The 18,211-nt window shown below is 40.8% G+C and overlaps 1 protein-coding gene across 3 annotated transcripts in view; it reads right to left on the bottom strand.

Moving 5' to 3' along the window:
- Positions 1 to 18,211, bottom strand: part of KHDRBS1 (KH domain containing, RNA binding, signal transduction associated 1) — a 70,643-nt gene that overhangs the window by 28,664 nt on the left and 23,768 nt on the right. Inside the window, exons 2-10 of one of the 3 annotated variants that reach the window (XR_001005374.1) lie at positions 17,268 to 17,392; positions 16,056 to 16,172; positions 14,370 to 14,516; positions 11,322 to 11,455; positions 10,326 to 10,527; positions 9,739 to 9,806; positions 8,783 to 8,841; positions 5,626 to 5,818; positions 2,969 to 3,028 (exon numbers count right to left, since the gene is read on the bottom strand). Coding sequence is in view for 1 of the 3 variants with exons in the window: in XM_011974032.1 (XP_011829422.1) it covers positions 5,721 to 5,818; positions 8,783 to 8,841; positions 9,739 to 9,806; positions 10,326 to 10,527; positions 11,322 to 11,455; positions 14,370 to 14,516; positions 16,056 to 16,172; positions 17,268 to 17,392 (950 nt within the window). In the remaining 2 variants the exon portion in view is untranslated. Of the gene's footprint in view, positions 1 to 2,968; positions 3,029 to 4,478; positions 5,819 to 8,782; positions 8,842 to 9,738; positions 9,807 to 10,242; positions 10,528 to 11,321; positions 11,456 to 14,369; positions 14,517 to 16,055; positions 16,173 to 17,267; positions 17,393 to 18,211 lie in introns of those variants that run through there. The other 2 variants (XR_001005375.1, XM_011974032.1) reach the window with 2 other exon arrangements.

Below are 18,211 nucleotides of genomic sequence, written 5' to 3'. Positions count from 1 at the left end.
AAAAAAAAAAAAAAAAAAAAAAAGCTAACATGACCTTTAATTTATACTAACAGAAGCTAACCAGAGGTTGCAAACTGGTAGGCTAAAGGCCACATTTGGCATGCAGGAAATGTATTTTATTGGGACCAATAGTATTTTAAAAACTTTCTACCCAGGCTGGAGTACAGTGATGTGATCATAGTATACTGTAACCTCGAACTCCTAGACTCAAGTGATCTTCCTGCCCCTGCCTCCTGAGTAGCTAGGATTAGAGGTGCAAGCCATCATGCCCAGCTAATTTTTTTACTTTTTGTAGAGACAGAGTCTGCTATGTTGTCCAGGCTGGTCTTGAATTCCTGGCCTCAAGTGATCCTCCCACCTCAGCCTCCCCAGGTGTTGGGATTACAGGCATGAACTGCCGTGCGCAGCCAAGCCAAGAAAATTTTTAGAGATGGGAAAGACACAGCAATGAAAACGATCTTCAAATACCTGAAAGGATATTGCTTCAGGGGTCCAAAGCAGATTCAGTTTAAATTACTGAGTACAGGTCTCATTCAAAATGAGAGATAAAATACTTAGAGCCGTCTCTAATGAAACAGGCTGCTTTTGGAAGTAATGTTTCCTATGACTGGTATGAAGTACTATGTTACATGTTATCAACTGGATGAACCAAACACTATGCAAAGTCAAAGAAGCCAATTCCAAAAAGCATGTATTGTATGATTCCATTTACATGGAATGGTCAGAATAGGCAAACTCACAGAAAGATTAGTGGCTGCCAACAGCTGGGGAGAGAAGGGAGTTGGGAGTGACTATTAGCAGATACAAGATTTCTTTTTAGAGTGATGAAAATATTCTGGAATTAAATAGTGGAAATGGTTGCACAGTACAAATATACTTAAAACTACTGCATTGTACACTTCAAAATTATAAATTGTATGCTGTGTGAATTTTTCCTCACAACAGAAACAAAGGTAGAAAGGGACCAAATGAGATACTTATTAACTCTGTTAGGATATTATGATGCACACAGTGATAAATGTCAGGTATTATCAACTTCATCTGATGATAAATGAGGCACTGAAAGGGTTTTGTTTCTAAGGTGACAAAGGCTCACACGAAGCAGAGCCAGGATAGATACCCAATCTTGATCTTGCCTGTCTCTAAAGCTTACAGAATTGTAATAAAAATTTACAGGTTGGCTGGGTGCAGTGGCTCACACCTATGATCCTAGCACTTTGGGAGGCTGAGGTGGGTGGATTACTTGAAGCCAGGAGTTCAAGATTAGCCTGGCCAACATGGTGAAACCCCATCTCTACTAAAAATATAAAAATTATCCAGGCGTTGCGGTATGTGCCTATAATCCCAGCTACTCGGGAGGCTGAGGCAGGGGAATCTCTTGAACCCGGGAGGCAGAGGTTGCAGTAAGCTGAAATCACACCACTGTACTCCAGCCTGGGCAACAGAGTTGAGACTCCACCTTAAAATAAATAAATAAATAAATAAATAAATAAATAAATAAATAAATAAATAAAGTTCACAGGTAGTGAGTGACAGAATTTTACAGAAAATACTTGGGTCAATGGGCGAAGCTAAACGTCCAGAACAGGCAGAACACCAGCAGGCCTGGGTCCACAAACAACAGAACCCACCTTTCCAAGCACAGTCCAGATGAAAGGTTTCCCCAAACTTCTAATCCATTTTTCTTCTTCAGACTACCCTAGGAAGAGTGGAGACTAAATTCTCTACATTCAGGGATTCCCCCCTGCTAAATTTCCTAGCCATTCACGTGACCAACATCAAACTTAAGACTTGCCAGGTGCCCAGAAACTTGTGCAGCACACATACCCCTCCTTAAAGCTTCCAGATCTCTCAGAGGCTGAGAGGCAGGTTTGGAAGAAAAAGAAATTCCAAGAAGTCAAATTTCACTGTGAAAGGTTCTATGTGCCTTTGGCTTACCTAGTTAGGCCTTTCTCCTCAGTGTCATCCTAATCCTAACACCTCACTCAGAGCAGAGAGAAAAATCAGCCAGTTAGTTGCTTAATGGCTTCAATTAACAGGAAAGCTCACTGTTGTCACAGCCCCCAACTATACAAACCAGGGAGTTAAACTTTAGGAAAAGTGTTCTGTAGGCTCCATGTCCTTTCTTCTATACCACAATTATCCCTATGAAGGATCTCCTAATAAGGAGACTAAGGACAGTATAGTCTCCCTAGGCTAAGGACAGTATAGTACAGGGTTAAGATGACAGGTTTTGGCAACACAAATCTTGGGCTTGAGTACTAGCCATACTAATTATGTGACCCTGGGAAGTTACTTAACTTCATTAGGTCTAAGTTACTTCTGTAAAATACGGGTATTACTGGACAATTGTTTCTGGTCTGCCCAGCATCCATTTCCCTTTCCTAATAACTCCCCAACTGCCTTTTGAGGAATTGGTTTTTTCTTACACATGTGACTCAGCTAATCCAGTCTGATATTCCTTCTCTAAAACCTGACTCTTGAGGCAGAAAGAGACCCGACATAGTTTCAGCTGTGCCCAAGGAGCCAGTTCTTGTTTCAAGATCGTTCCTTTGGTCTACCATTGTTGTCCCAGTTCCCTGTAGCCACTACAGTTCCCACACCAGATTTTTTAGCCTTCACACTAAACGTTGAGCCCCTAACACCTTTCTAATAAAGTCTCTTTTATTTACATTAGCCACTTCGTTGCTTGCAACCAATGAACTCCAAGTGGAATACCGCCTCATCGGGTTATTAACAGGATAAACAGAGTGGGATTCAACAGATCCAAGTTGATATTGTCTGGCCTTATCAACCATTAGATGTAAATTCAGTATGGACATGTAAGTGTGGTCATGTTGTAAATAAGGTACATATGACCACAAGAAAGATTAACCCATTGACCACCTTATAGTCCACCTCCTAGCATAACTGTTTTACAGTTATGATACAGTTACATGGTCCTTAATAGAAAGCCACCTTAACATACCTGACATGGGTCTTCACTACCCATTCCAGTCCAGGTAATGCCTCAGGAGTTTTCAATCACCTGAAAATGGAGAAATAACAGATCAGTCTTTTGAAGAGGAAGTTTTTTTAAAGACATACAAAATAAAAGATAAAGAGATCCTGCATGCAGTTTACACATTACAGGAGAAACATGCAACTTTTAAGAAATTTTAAGTAAAGTTTCATTGTGAACATCAATATGGGGACCTACAGGGACTCATCCTTACACAGTTTTAAATAGCTGAGCAGAAAGCTTTTGGGGTGCAGCAGGAGGTCTAATCTACAGTCATTGAAATTTTACAATGTGTCATTTAAGATGTCAGACTTTGTGCCCAGGTTACATTACAGTTCACTTGTGATGGGCAGGATTATTAAGAGTTATGGCTAATTTATGCGGCAACATATGGTTTTTCTTTTTACAGCTATTTTTATTAAACAAGTTTTGCAAAGTTTTAACATTAAAATTAACAGCTAAAGAATTGTTTATGCAAGTTGCTGTCACAGTTTATGTAAAAGAGAAATATGTGCTATTAAAATCAGACATTTAGGTTACCTTTGGTTTTTTGCGATGCATGTTAGCTTTACACATCCTGATTCTCTTGCGATAATTTTCCTTTAAAAAGGGGGGTATAGAGTGATCTCTTTTCATCAAAACAAGACATAATGCCCTGAAAGCTGACTTCAAACCATGGTTGAAAATTCAGTTATTTACATTTTATCACAATCTACAAATACATTTTTTTGTTGGTGTGTTTTAAAAAGAAAAAAAATGTCCATCATGCACTGCTGCAGGCAGCTTGGCACTTCAATACAAGAGGATTTTTCACCCCCGAGCAGTTTAGGTGGCTCTCTTAGGGAAGCCATGAGAACCCTGAGAATCAGCATAGAGTAGAAGAGGGACCAACCAATTCCATCACTTCCTCTCTTGGTCTCTTACGAGGGGGTTCAGAGCCAGCCTATCATGCCAAATCCTGCCCCAGCCTAGTTATCAGCATTTCTGGGATTCAAAGAGAAACCCTCAAGGGCACCCAGAGTTGGCTGAACTGTCATGTCTAAAGGCAGGTGCTGTCCCCTTCTGAGCTCATACAAATTATTTGGTGTCACACTTTAGAGCCACCTAGGGGCTCTACAGAAGGTGCAAACCAGGCTGGCTCGCACTTTTAAATACTGAGACCTATGTATGGAAACCAATCCAAGTTTCAGCTCAGCTGAGTTGAAAACTCTCCATAAATTATAATTTTTGATAGGATTGGATACAACTGCTTCCAACAACTTCCAGGGGGTGAAAAAGCTTTGGTTATTTTTAAACTAAAACTTAACAACTCCATCAACTTTTTTTTTGGTAAACTTAAAATAAAATCCCCCCCACCACTTTTAAGAATGTTTCCAACTTTTAACAAGCCCATTAACTTTAGAGTTAATTTAAGTTTATTTGAAAGAGAAAATTATTTTATGGTCCACCCAAAAAAATGACAATTCATCACATTTACTTTGATTAAAAAAGGACTAAACTTTATTGACAAACTGCTGCAGACATTTTGACATAAGTTTAAGCTACCTATTTAGGCAGACTTACACATGTAGCATTTAACCTTCCGAGAACAAAATGGGAGGACGGTACAAATCCAATTAGGACTTTAACTTATGTACAAAGTGGATTTTGATTCCTTTTTCATTCAGCTGCAGTGTCCCTTTTTATATCATGCTAGTGTTGAGACATACTTGACTAACTTGGGAACAGTTCGATATTGACAACCGTCAACTTAAGAAAATCATCAGCTTTTGGCCCCAGCGTCCAAGTGAGCCTTTCATGGAGTGCAGAATCTCAAATGGACAAAATATTTTGTCTTTTTAAATACTGAAAATTTAATTATTAATCCTATGACTGAAAGATTCTTCATGGCTAAAAAGGTCTGCATCAAACTCAATTCAGGAGGCCCTCCCTCCCCACCACCATCAACCTCTTCAAAACCTACTCCCTCCCCCTAAGTATCTCTCAACACAGTATGTCTGGGGCTAGATTTCAAAACCCACGTAATGAAAAAGTCAGTTTTACAAGCCTAATTTTGTTGTTGTTTTATATCAATTAACGTTAAAAATTGCATCAACTATTTAATTCATGAGGATCTTTCGTATTAAAATTTAACCTTAAGATTCAACCGCCATGTGCTTTTATAAAGGAAACATTTTTTAGAGACGTCTGAGCTCACTTTTACATGGTGGTGCCTACTGCCGTTAACGTTTGTGATTTTAAATCTTAAACAGCCCTGAATTTTGAAATGTAGCCTAGTTTGGGATTCTGCAACTACAACTTTACGGGATGCCTCAAATCAAAACTAAGAGAAAGTTAACAAGCCTTTACTTCAGAACCTTTAAGCAAGCAAAGTCACTTTTGAAACTAACAGGTTTGTGTTTTTTTTTTACTCAACTTCTTTTTTTATTATAAAAGGTACACTTCTGTTTATATTTAAACAACAAAGAAAAAAGCATCTACACACTTAAAAAATTAATTCAATATTCCTAAATCTATTTTAACTCATTTTAAAATACTACGTACAGAAGCCAGAATGCAGAGTTAAGAATGGAATAAGGTGGGGAGAAGAAGGGGACCACGAAGAAAAACACTTAGACAATTACTTGTCTGTTGTGGGTAAAGCAACAGGAATCCTGGGAGATACAAGAAATCAGTAACAACTTTGCTCATAACTGATATTTTCCCCTCATGTTTGTTTTTAATAACGTCCATATGGGTGTTCTCTGTATGCTCCCTTCACTGGCCTAGCAGGAGGGGCCTTCAGCGACGGCCTGGTCCCATTCCAGTCGTCCTGGCCTGTGGGGAAAACAAAGACAGTTTATAAACTATGTGGCACTTAGGGATGAACAGGGATAGGTCACATAGTAAACATCACCAAAAACACTGCGTTTCTTCTAATGTCTTGACACTTCCCCTGGTGTTCCTTGCTTTCTACTTGGCTTGGCCCTATTGGGCAGTCTGGGCAATTTTTCAGTTTTGAGTGGAAGGACAGAAGGGAACAAATTCAAAAAGGCTGCCATTGACTCTGGAGTAATCTCCCACAACGAGGTTCTTAATAGACAAACGTGATCTATACTCCAGTCCCCAAACCTGGAGATACCCAACACACCTTGCTTGAGATAGTGAGAAAGTCAATTTTATGAGTCTGCAATGGCCTTTCCTGTTCCGAAAACAATTTGGCAGGCAGCTCAGGTAAGGCGGGAAAACTTCTCGAAGTCTTTCAGATTGGAAGCAGGCAGCCAGCCCCACTTCCACGCAACAGTAAGTCATGTTTCCTTACGGAGAAGTGTCCTCTAGCTCTCTGGGAAAAGCAAGCAAGGGCCACTTTCCATGGGGCCCTCCACGAGCAGAGCTGATACTGCTCGCTCTGGTAGAGGGATGTGCAATCAAATGCTGCACTGACAGCACTGTTTAAGATAATTCCAAGGCTGGGCACGATGGCTCACACCTGTAATCCCAGCACTTTGGCAGGCCAAGGCAGGCAGACCACGAGGTAAGGGGTCCGAGACCAGCCTGACCAACAGGGTGAAACCCCATCTCTATTAAAAATACAAAAATTAGCCAGGCATGGTAGCGTGCGCCTGAAATCCCAGCTACTCAGGAGGCTGAGGCAGGAGAATCGCTGGAACCTGGGAGGCAGAGGTTGCAGTCAGCTGAGATTATGCCACTCCACTCCAGCCTGGGCGATAGAGCCAGACTCCATCTCAAAAAAAAAAAAAAAAAAAAAAAAAATTCCTTATCTCCTTTCTTAAGTCGACAGTTGAGAGAAGCCAGACAATGTGGTTCACATCCTCAAATGTTTCTCCTCTGTGACAGGGAAAAGCCTGAGGAATATGATCACATATTTCTAGAGGTGACCTCTTACGAAAATAAATTGCATTTAAGCTTATTCTTCCCACACCTTACACACTCTAGTTCATCCTGAAGTATTTTTCCAGCTGCCTGTATTCACAAGTATCTGCCTCCATCTTTATAGGCCTCAAACTCCTATATAGATCTAAAGTCACACAGAACCCTAATTATACCCCTAGTGTAACACATATGTCCATCACTTTCCAAGTGGCTTCTGGGTATCAACAAGACAGTTTCTTTTTTTTTCCTGACGTACACAGATCATCCTGGACAGTTTATTTTTCTAATTCTGTTAATCAAAGCAGAGATCAGAACAGATTAACTGTGGCAACATCATATCAGGAGCATAAAGAAAAGCCTGCCTCTTCAGTTTGGTCTTTTCTCCAGCAAAACAGAAATGCAATTTAGTCAAACACATACAGAGGCTCCACTGTACTGCCTCACTGATGGTGGGAAATACTTGGGTGCAATCACACTGCCCTTCTAAATAGTGGTATATAAGCAGAGCAAAGCCGTCTTAGTGATTGGCAACTGTCCAGTGCTATTTCGCTAAAACTGGTAAAAACAGTTTCCTTGGGCAAGCAGCTGATTGGCTACTTCATACTGTGCTGAGTTGGGCTCAGCTTGTCTGTCTCTGGGAGGCCCTAAGGGGCTCCTCTTTTTCAGCTAGGGATAAGGGGAGATTGTCAACCAGTATCTTAGTGTGAATTGTCAATTGATGAGCCCCTGCCAAGGACTCTCTGGAAGTCCCTCAGGTATGCTGAAAATACCTCACACTAAAAAGGTAGCTCTAGCTGCATCCACTGCCACACAGTATTCCCAATGAGGCCTATTAACACAGGGCCACAACTGGCTCTTGAGGACACACATGAGCAATGTGTTTTTAACCAAACCTCAGGGAAGGCACCCTTGTCCTGATGCTGCTGCAGCCTCCATAGCTCTTTTGGGATCAAGGACTGTGTTGAGATGTCTTCAAGCCAACAAGGAGCTTGGTGCCAGTACTGTCCTGAATTGGCTCTTGCCCCTACAGCCTCTAATCTGATTCCAATAGGCACTATTTCTTTTTTTTGAGATGGAGTTTTGTTCTTGTTGCCCAGGCAGGAGTGCAATGGTGCGGTCTCAGCCCACTGCAACCTCCGCTTCCCAGCTTCAAGTGATTCTCATGCCTCAGCCTCCCGAGTAGCTGGGATTATAGGTGCCTGCCACCACGCCTGGCTAATTTTTTGCTATTTTTAGTAGAGACAGGGTTTCACCATCTTGGCCACGCTGGTCTCGAACTCCTCACCTCAGGTGATCCACCCACCTCGGCCTCCCAAAGTGTTGGGATTACAGGCATGAGCCACCACGCCTGGCCCTAATACTATTCTTGCCCCCCAAACCTGGTCTGGCTAGCTGCTTGCCATCTAGGTCCCTTTCAGCTGACATCTCCTTTACAATGACATTCTTTTCAATTAGATCTAAATTTATTTTTTTAATGAAATGGGGTAGATGAGTAAAGTTGTGTATGATTAAGTTCTTGTTATCTACCAAAGTGGCCTAGATACTGGCAGCAAAGGCCCAGAAATACAACCCAGGTCTAGCTATTTCCCTGCCTAAAGTAGAAAAAAATCAACATTAGCTTATAAGTCTGCTGCTCCAATCAGACCAAGCTGGTCTTGAGCCCTCGTTTAAGACACACACTACCCTTCCAAGAATAGCGATACCCCACCTCACTTTAGCAGTCCCTCTTTCTACCATGTACTGCAAAATTGAAGTACCGTGGAACTCTCACTGTCACATCTAGCAAAATCTTGGCCTTCTAAAGGTTTATCCTTAGGTGTGTTTGCCTGACTCTCAATACTTTAGTCACCAGCATTCTCCCAGGCACTTACTTGTACATTCTGCCCCACCACAGAGATAAAGACATACCATAAGCTTCATAAGAATCCTGAACCTCCCCATGTCCATAGTCATAATATTCTGAGTCTCTGAAAGCCAAAGACAGAGTGTTAGGAAGCTACAGAGTAACTATGTTTTAGTTTCACCTTTCTCTCAAATACTTCCACATTTCAGTCATTTTACTATGTGTATTAATACAGGAAAATACTTATTCTGCCCCATCCTTAAACCACAAAATATTTCCAATATATGTATATACTATGTACTTATAAAATAATTATTACAACTACTGCAAAGAAAAATGGATACCACAGAATATAAAGTGAAAAAGCACAATCCTAAATCGACCCTTTTAATATAGCATACATATACATGTACTCATAGGGCTCACCAGAAGGAAAAAAGAACTGTCTTATCACTGCTGTAGAATTCTGGGACTCTTTTTCAATCAATTCACAGGTAAGCTATATATATGGACACACAAGGAAATAGTCTTAAAGAGAAATGCAGAAAAGAACCCAAGTTATGGTAATGGAATTCAAGTTTCTTGTAAAATTTTATCAACTTTAATGTGGTTTTGATATTTTAAAATAATAAATCAAAATAATGTAAAGGCATTTCTCCTTGTTTCCATGTAGTCACAGCTTGGAAATTTTTCATCTGTTACTCTCAGGTTCTAAATTAAAATTTAAGGTTCAGTTATCCAAATTTACAAATCCAAGTGTGTGCTTCACAGATGTCAAAAGCAGAGGAAAACATTGCATGGTGGCATGCACCTGTAACCCCAGCTACTAGGGAGGCTAAAGTGGCAGGACTGCTTGAACTCAAGTTCAAGACCAGTCAGAGTTGTGGGGGTTGCACAGGAGATATCCTCAAAAGGTGAACCATTCTGCTCCTCAGGGTTGTGCTGTCTAAATCTCTCTGTTCCTCCAACTCCCTCCATCCATCCTTAGGACACAAAACAGTGCTTATACTGCCCGACTCACCCTTGACTCTGGCTGTAATAGCCTTCGTAGCCTTCGTAACTTTGTTCTGCATATGTATCATCATATCCCTAGAACAACAACAACCAAAAAAAAAAAAAAAAAGAAATAAAAGATCAAAATCATAGAGTAGGAAAGGTAATTACATCCCATGGGAGTAGGTAGGCTTCTGAATTAAAAGGACATGACATTTCCCTCCAAAATGTTAATGCCTAACTGTAGGATAGCCAAAAGAGAAAGGGTTACTAAACAAAGAAAACCCAAACAAATACGATATGCCATAGAACAAATGTGGGCAGGAAGTACAAAATCAAACTTTAGTATTATCAGTACTAGTAGTAAGAAATTCACTATAAAACACTACATTAAGGTACATCTTATTTCTTGTTTAATCTACAGGCCTATAGTAAAACCATGCCTAAAATGGAAAAATCTTCTAATAGTTCAACATTCACTGCAAGAGAAGAGGGCAGATTGCAAATCTTACAGGCAGTCCATGACACCCACATAAAGGACCGAGGCCCTGTCATTCAATTTCCTTTGGCAGCCTTCTAGGTATTGGGAAAGGGCACATTGTTCAAATTTCTTACATATTCTTCATATGTTTCTGGTGCAGGAGGTGGAGGCAAAGGTATCCTCTGGATGCCCGCTGTCCGTGCTCTTGGTGCTGGAGCACCCCTCACAGTAGGTGGGGGTGGCACGCCTCGAGTCACAGTGGCACCTCTGGTGATGGCTCCCCTTACTGGTGTACCACGTACCAAAGCCCCCCGAGGTGGTCCAACACCACGGCCCCTACAAAATGAAAGTTTCTTTTAAATGGAGCTTTTTATAAACAGACTTTTATGTTCTGATTTGTTTATAAATTCTGGAGTTAAGCAGATTTCATGAAGCCTTAACTATTATTAAAGCACGGAGGAATGTACAGGGTAAAGGACCCACACTGCAAGATCCCCCAGGTCCTACAGTGGACCAGTTCATCACTGCACTGCCTTGGGTAGGTCTGGAGAGTCTGAATACTCCATAAAGGTCAGTCACAAAAGGTAGAATTTTAAAGTCAGACCATTAAAAAATGCTAGGATTGTCCAAAATTAGAAGACCAAAAGTTTCAGCTAGACTGCAGCACTTGGCTATCGTCAAAGTGCCCAAGAGCGAGAACTTTTTTTTTTTTTTTTGAAATGGAGTCTTGCTCTATCACCCAGGCTGGAGCGCAGTGGCATGATCTTGGCTCACTGCAACTTCTGTCTCCTGGGTTCAAGCAATTCTCTTGCCCCAGCCTCCTGAGTAGCTGGGATTACAGGTGTATAGCACCACACCCGGCTAATTTTTGTATTTTTAGTAGAGACGGGGTTTCGCCACATTGACCAGGCCGGTCTCAAACTCCTAATGTCAGGTGATCTGCCTGCCTTAGCCTCCCAAAATGCTGGGATTACAGGCGTGAGCCATCATGTCTGGTTGTAGAATTCTATTCTCGATGCAATGTACAAATCCTGAGACCCTTCCTAAGCGAGACATAAGAGCACCACTAAAAGAGATGATACTAGTAGTCAAATTTACATCTTATTTCTGGGTGTCTCCATTATTTTTACCTGGGAACAGGTGGTGGAGGAGGTGCAGCTCCTCGGCCTCTCACTGGCACCCCACGTCCACGAGAGGGTTCAGGTACTCCATTCAAGTAGGACAGCTCTAGAAATTGCTCCTGGCAGATATCATCCATCATGTCCTGGGAATGAAAGATACGAGTATTGTGTAATATCTACAGTTTCTACTGAGAAACCATCCGGCCCATGGGAGCCTTGAATTCTAAGAACAGCTTTGAGAGCCCAGATAAGGTCTCACATCATTCATTCTCTGAAGTCAAATGGCACCCTTCCTATCACCTCTTTGAGAAAAGTCTTGACGGTAGACTCCTCATTATTCATAATGTGCTCCCTGCCTAGCTCTCTGGATCACTTCCATTCGTTCTATATATATATAACCTCCCCCCAAGCCAGACTGAACAACTTGTAGTTCAGAGCCTGGCATACTCTTACACATCCATTCTTTGCAAATAGTTTCCTCTTCCTGGAATAATAAAAGCCACTACCATTAATGGAGTTGTATGCACTTGGCTCCATATAATAAACTTTATATAGACTTTTCAGTTTTATCTTCAAAATGTCCCTGAAGTAGGCAGATCTCCACATTTTACAGTTAAGAAAACAGACTCAAAGAGTATACATCAACCAGCTTAAGAACATAGAGCTAATAAATGGCAGACTCTAGATGTGAATTCAGAATTACCTGTCTCAAAATCTAGGTGTTGGATCAACAGGCTTTTTTGTCCTTATACTGTCTTTTTTGTCCACCTGAGGGATTCTTAACTCATCCTTGTAAGACTTGTTTAAATAAGTGTCTCTTGAAAAACCTTCTCTTGATGCCACTCCTACAACTCCTCTTTTCTCAAAGTACCATGTAATTCCCTACATGCAAACACTTACCACATCATTTTAGAATTGTCTGTCACTAAACTGTAAGCTCTTCAGGAGCCATTTTTGTAACTTTACACCGAAGCATAGTATCAGACATCTGACAGATATTTAAGAAATGTTTGGATGAAAAACCTGAAGTTCAGAAAAATGAAATGATAACCTGTCCAGGAAGACATACAGAGACAGATATACATGGTCCAGTGCTCTTTCTACTGCACTGTGAGGCATTACTGGTATAATTAATTATTCTAAGGGGAAAATGGAGGGCTCTGGTCACAGATGCAAAAATAATCTCACTTTTTTTTCCTCCACAAGAGGGAAAAATCAAGCCAAATGCCATTTGCAAATCTTTTCACACTTCCTGTTGAGAGCCATTCAGTCTTAATACTTCATGCATTTTTACACATCCCAGATGTATATAGTTTCAATAGATGATGCTAGTCTTTGATGCCTCCCTCAATTGTCCGGCACCTCCTACCTTACACATTACTGCTGCTTGAGACTCACACCTTGGAGACTCAAGTAACTAATGCCAGACCATTCCTCAGACTCCTCCAATTACCACAGCAACACTGAGGAAACCCACATCTCCCCGGCAGGCATCTTTTTCAAAAGATTCACTTACATGGAAGCCTCATAAACCTAACCCTTCTGAGGAATATGAGGGAGACTAACAATAAAGAGAGGAGATGGGTATTCCCTCTGCAGTCCTTTGGAAATTGAATGCTTGGGTGATCAATAGAACACCCCAAAAAGAGTAAAAAGAATTCCCTTGAGTAAGATTAACCAGCTGTGTTTTTCTCTAGGATATGTCAAATGGTCTGTTTCACATCGAACATTCTAATGAAGATGAGGTACTTGAAAGCAAAGCAGCTGCGAAGACATTTGAGACTGTTGGCATCCTTGGAGTTCAGCATTACGGGTACAAAATGCCTGAAATTTTTATTTTCTTTGGAGAAGGAGTTTTACTCTTGTTGCTCAGGCTGGAGTCCAACGGCACAATCTCGGCTTACCGCAATCTCTGCCTCCCGGGTTCAAGCGATTCTCCTGCTTCAGCCTCCTGAGTAGCTGGGCGCCACCACGCCCGGCTAATTTTTAGTAGAGACGGGGTTTCACCACGTTGGTCAGGCTGGTCTTGAACTCTCGACCTCAGGTGATCTGCCCACCTCGGCCTCCCAAATTGTTGGGATTATAGGCGTTACCCACCGTGTCCGGCCCACACTGCCTATAAATTTTTGCTCTATCAATTTTCACATCCTCTGACACTACATTTAGTTCCAACTCCCTCATTTAACATTCAAGAAAACCAAGGACTGTATCTTACCTCCTCTCAGTTTTCTGATGAAAACATGACACTTACTCAATTCTAGTTGAATAATATTCCAAATCCTTCATAAGCTTCCAGATTCACCCTTGTTATTAAATATTCAACAGTAGTATGTTAACTCTGACAACCACCTGGCCTTGCTAAAAGGCAAAAACAGTACCATTTCCTATTTATTCAAAGTAACGTTCCAACCAAGTATTCAAAGATAGTAATAAGCAAGATAGATAAACTGGCCTGTCCCATCTCTATCTAGTCCTCAGTTATAGTCTGAAAAAAGCTGCTCACCAATCTGTGAAACATCAACAGTCAACCTCTTCCAAACCAAACTCGTCCTCAGCAAACTCCTCCAGGAAAGAAATCCTTGAGTGTGCTCAGGTCAGAATTTAACTCAGTAACACTAGATGCTATAAGCTTCTTGCTGCTAGCCTCTACTCTCTACAGCATAAACTTCTTGAGTGCAGGGACGCACCTTAGTCACCTTCTTAATACAATCTCCTTGTTCCACACTACTACCAAAATACTCAGCTAGGTGAAGACCCTGTTAAACCGTAGTTAACCAAGTATCAGAATGCAGGCACGTTGTGGACCCAAGATACTGACAACAGATACCGGTACACAATGACTACCACATTAGACAAGGAGGGACAGAGTGGCCTTGGAGCATAATGCTTGGAGAACTAGGTACAAGCAATGAACTACCGCAGGAAAATGAACATAAATGCAGAATTTGGTATACATACAGGTTATGCAGAGACCTTAGTTAAGAAACCCTACCTTCACAACAGCATAAGATCCCAGTTCTCTTTTGCTCAGAAGACACAGGATATGGATTTCCTTACCGGTACTAGAAATTTCTTGACTTCCTCCATGGCATGGGCCATAAGAGCATAAGCCTCACATGGGGGTCCAAAGACTTCAATGAAGACATGCAGATCCATATTCAAGTGGGCATATTTGGGGTCTCCACCTTTGCGCAGCTCTTCCTCCTATGGAAAAATGCAGAGAAACGTCACACCACATGGACTAGGGAGAAAACAACACCTTTACCTCTAAGCCAAAGGAACAGCAAGAAATATCCCCAATGTCTAATTAAACTAACAGTAAAGTTTAATTGGTATGAGCTGAGAAGAATTAAAAAAAAAAAAAAAAAAAGAAAGAAAAACAGTAAAGTTTAAGAAAGTAAAACAAGCAGCCAGGCATGGTGGCTCATGCCTGTAATCCCAGCACTTTGGGAGGCCGAGGTGGGCGGATCACTAGGTCAGGAGTTCCAGACCAGCCTGACCAACGTGATGAAGACTCACCTCTACTAAAAATATAAAAATTAGCCGGGCATGGTGGTGCTTGCCTGTAATCCCAGCTACTCAGGAGGCTGAGGCAGGAGAATCGCTTGAACCCAGGAGTTGGAGGTTGCGCCACTGCACTCCAGCCTGGGCAAGAGCAAGGCTCCGTCTCAAGAAAAAAAAAAAGTGAAACAAGCTCTGAAGAACAGTAATTTGCACAGCCTGCTAAACTTGCACATGGTCTGCTGCTAACAGTTAATTGTCATCTTAAATCCCTGAGATATCCACTGGAGCTCTTACTAAAAGCATAAAGAAGAAAAACTTAATTCTAGTCTCTATTCAGATAATAGCTGTGTGCCAAGCATTTGTTTTTAAATCTCAGGTAGAGCTGTTAATCACCACGAGCTCTGCTTATCTGCTTATATGGTCTAGGGAGTGCTAGGGGAAGAAAGAAGTCAGGACAGAGAGAAGAAAAGCTCATGTAAATCTCATTAGCTAGAACAACACACTTCAGCCCTAACTATATGCATCTAGTAAGAAATGACCTGAGAAAACAAACACGTGTCCATTAGGCTACATAAAAGGAGGATTGAAAGAATAGGTTTTCGGACTGTAGCAGGCATATCTCATCAAATAAGGTGACCCCAGAAGGCTAAGACCATTCTGTTTTGGTGAGAAGTTTCTTGTCACAGAGTACACAGTATATGCGGCTATGGCATGGGAAAAGACTCATTAGATTCTGTAGTCAGGATTACTCATGGCTCCTTTTGGAATACATTCTTTTAGTGAGCCTCACATTCCAGCCGGCTATAAAACAAACCAACTAATCCTCAAACTCTTCTGCTCTCACAACACTATTGTTCTCACTTTTCCAGGTTACAAAAAAGGGGGTGTGCTGTTTGCCTTTTAGTGTCTTTTGTCTGCTTTAGACTAAGTTTTAGTATATCCAGCTCCCCTTTCAAGTTTTCCCAGACAATCCTACCAATGCGCAAGATGCTACTGCTGTATCCATTACTATGCAGTCAAAAGTCCAAAAGAAAACTATCACCAGGGCACACCTAGGCTCTTCCAGGGTTGCCAAGCAAGTAAATTAACTTGGTGTATAATCTCTTGCACCCAATGCAAACTTAAAGGAGCCACATTCTGTACATACACAAAATTCTTGCCTCTATAAGGCATCTATACTGCATTCTGGGCAAGTAGAAGGCATTACGATGTCCTCTTGCCTCACTAATGTGAGCTTACCTTGGCTTTGTCTCTCATTGAGCCCTTTCCCAACACAGAGATCTTTGCACCAGTTTCTTCCTGCAGTCTTTTGATTGTATTCCCTTGTGGTCCAAGAATCTTCCCCACAAAATTGAACTGACAGAAAATAAAGGATTTCTAAATATACATGCTACTATATAAAAACATCTCCACATAAATTACCTCATTTGATTTTAAACAACCCTGCAAAGGTAGAGTATTACCATTCCCGTTTTACTGAAGGACGCTGAAGCCATATTAATAAAGTGATTAGTTTAAGATTATGAAACTAGAAAGTGGCAGTTCCTAGACCTGAATTTGGCTTTTCTGATGTATTCTGGCCAACTTCCATAATACACTAAGACCTTTACTATTTTATTTTTTACTTTATTTTGAGACAGGCTCTCACTTTGTTGCCCAGGCCAAAGTGTAGTGACATGATCATGGCTCACCGCAGCCTCGACTTCCTGGGCTCAAGTGATCCTCCCGCCTCAGCCTCTGGAGTAGCCAGGACTATAGGTGCACATCACCATATCAGGCTAATTTTTGTATTTTTTGTAGAGATAGGGTTTTGCTATGCTGCTTAGGCTCGTCTTGAATTCCTGGGCTCAAGTAATCTGCCTGCATTGGCCTCCCAAAGTGCTGGCATTACAGGCATGAGCCACTGTGCCTGTTTATGCATGCCTTAACATACATAAACATTGTTAACGCAGTGACTTCAGAACAGAAGAGACTATATAGCACCCTTTGATAGCACGCTGGATAAACTAAATGTAACTAATTGCTTTCCTTAAAAAAAAAAAAAAAGGAAGGAAAAAAGCATTTACTTAAAAGTAAACTTTTAGTAAGAAAATAAAATTAACTTCATCCAATTGAGGATTTGTATTATATTTCCTTTTATTTAGATTTCAGGTTAGTCTTTTGACAGAGAGCAACTCTTCAGGTTTTATTTTTTTTTTCTTTGAACTTGTAGCCTGAGCAGTCATTAGAGAAAGAAACTTTTTGATAATAAAAAGATTATTACATTTCCTTCCTGGCTATAACTATGTTTAGTTAAGAACTTAGATATTTCAATTGCCAGAAACAGGTACTGCAAGCATGAAAGAGAAGCTTCACAGGCTTAAGTTTCTAAAGCATCACAATCTCCAAGAGTCCATGACTCTCTCGTAACTATAAAGATAACTCAAAGATGCAAGGCACTTTTTGCCTTACCTTGGGATACTGCTTGACAGGTATCAGCACTCGCTCTTTCAGTTTCATGTTCTTATGAGAAAATAAATCCAAGTAATTCTCTTCATCGTCCTTTTTTGAGTCTCCTTTCTGAATCTTCTCAATTTCTGAATAGGAAAAACAATTTAAATTTTTGCTCTGGTAAATAAAAGCAAATTTTGAAGTCTGCTTAAAGCAATAACATGAAGTACCATATAGTGAGACCAAATAGTACACATGAATGTGCCAATTTCAGAAAGAAACTAGCTGAAAGTACTAAAGTTATATGAAGTTGATTAGAAAGCCCAAAACCTGCTTCTAATAAAAGCAGTGTGCTCTTCCAACCTCACCTGAAGCCTCACGTGAGAATAGAGACATTTAAATGTTTCTTAAATCGATTTAACAAAATTAATTGGGTGAGATGGGGAAAGGAGAATAAAGAAACAAACAAAAAATTAAAATCTGCATTAGGACAAAATATAATCTTACCTTGAAAAAAGCAAAAATCAATAATCTAAATACACAATGGATAGTTCCATTAAAGTTCCACAGTGACATTAGTACCCTAGATACTAGTCCTTAAGAGTCTGAAAGACCTTGTTCTTACTCTGCTACTCACTAGTCGTGTGACGTAAGAGAAGTTAATAAAATATGTAGATATGCCTAATTAAAGGCAATTTTTCATAAAGTACTTAATATATCGTCACCATTATCTAGCCCAAATTCAGCCAATGTCTAAACGATACAAAATGCACCAGGTACTTTTTTGAGACGGAGTTTCACTCCTGTTGCCCAGGCTGGAGTGCAATGGCGCAATCTTGGCTCACCGTAACCTCTGCCTCCTGGGTTCAAGCCATTCTCCTGCCTCAGCCTTCCAAGTAGCAGGGATTACAGGCATGTGCCACCATGCCCAGCTAATTTTGTATTTTTAGTAGAGACGGGGTTTC

Source organism: Mandrillus leucophaeus, unplaced genomic scaffold (genome assembly GCF_000951045.1).
Source record: "Mandrillus leucophaeus isolate KB7577 unplaced genomic scaffold, Mleu.le_1.0 Scaffold141, whole genome shotgun sequence".
NCBI classification, from domain to species: domain Eukaryota; kingdom Metazoa; phylum Chordata; class Mammalia; order Primates; family Cercopithecidae; genus Mandrillus; species Mandrillus leucophaeus.
The sequence above is the reverse complement of the archived record's forward strand: the minus strand, read 5'-3'. Positions and strand labels throughout refer to the sequence as shown.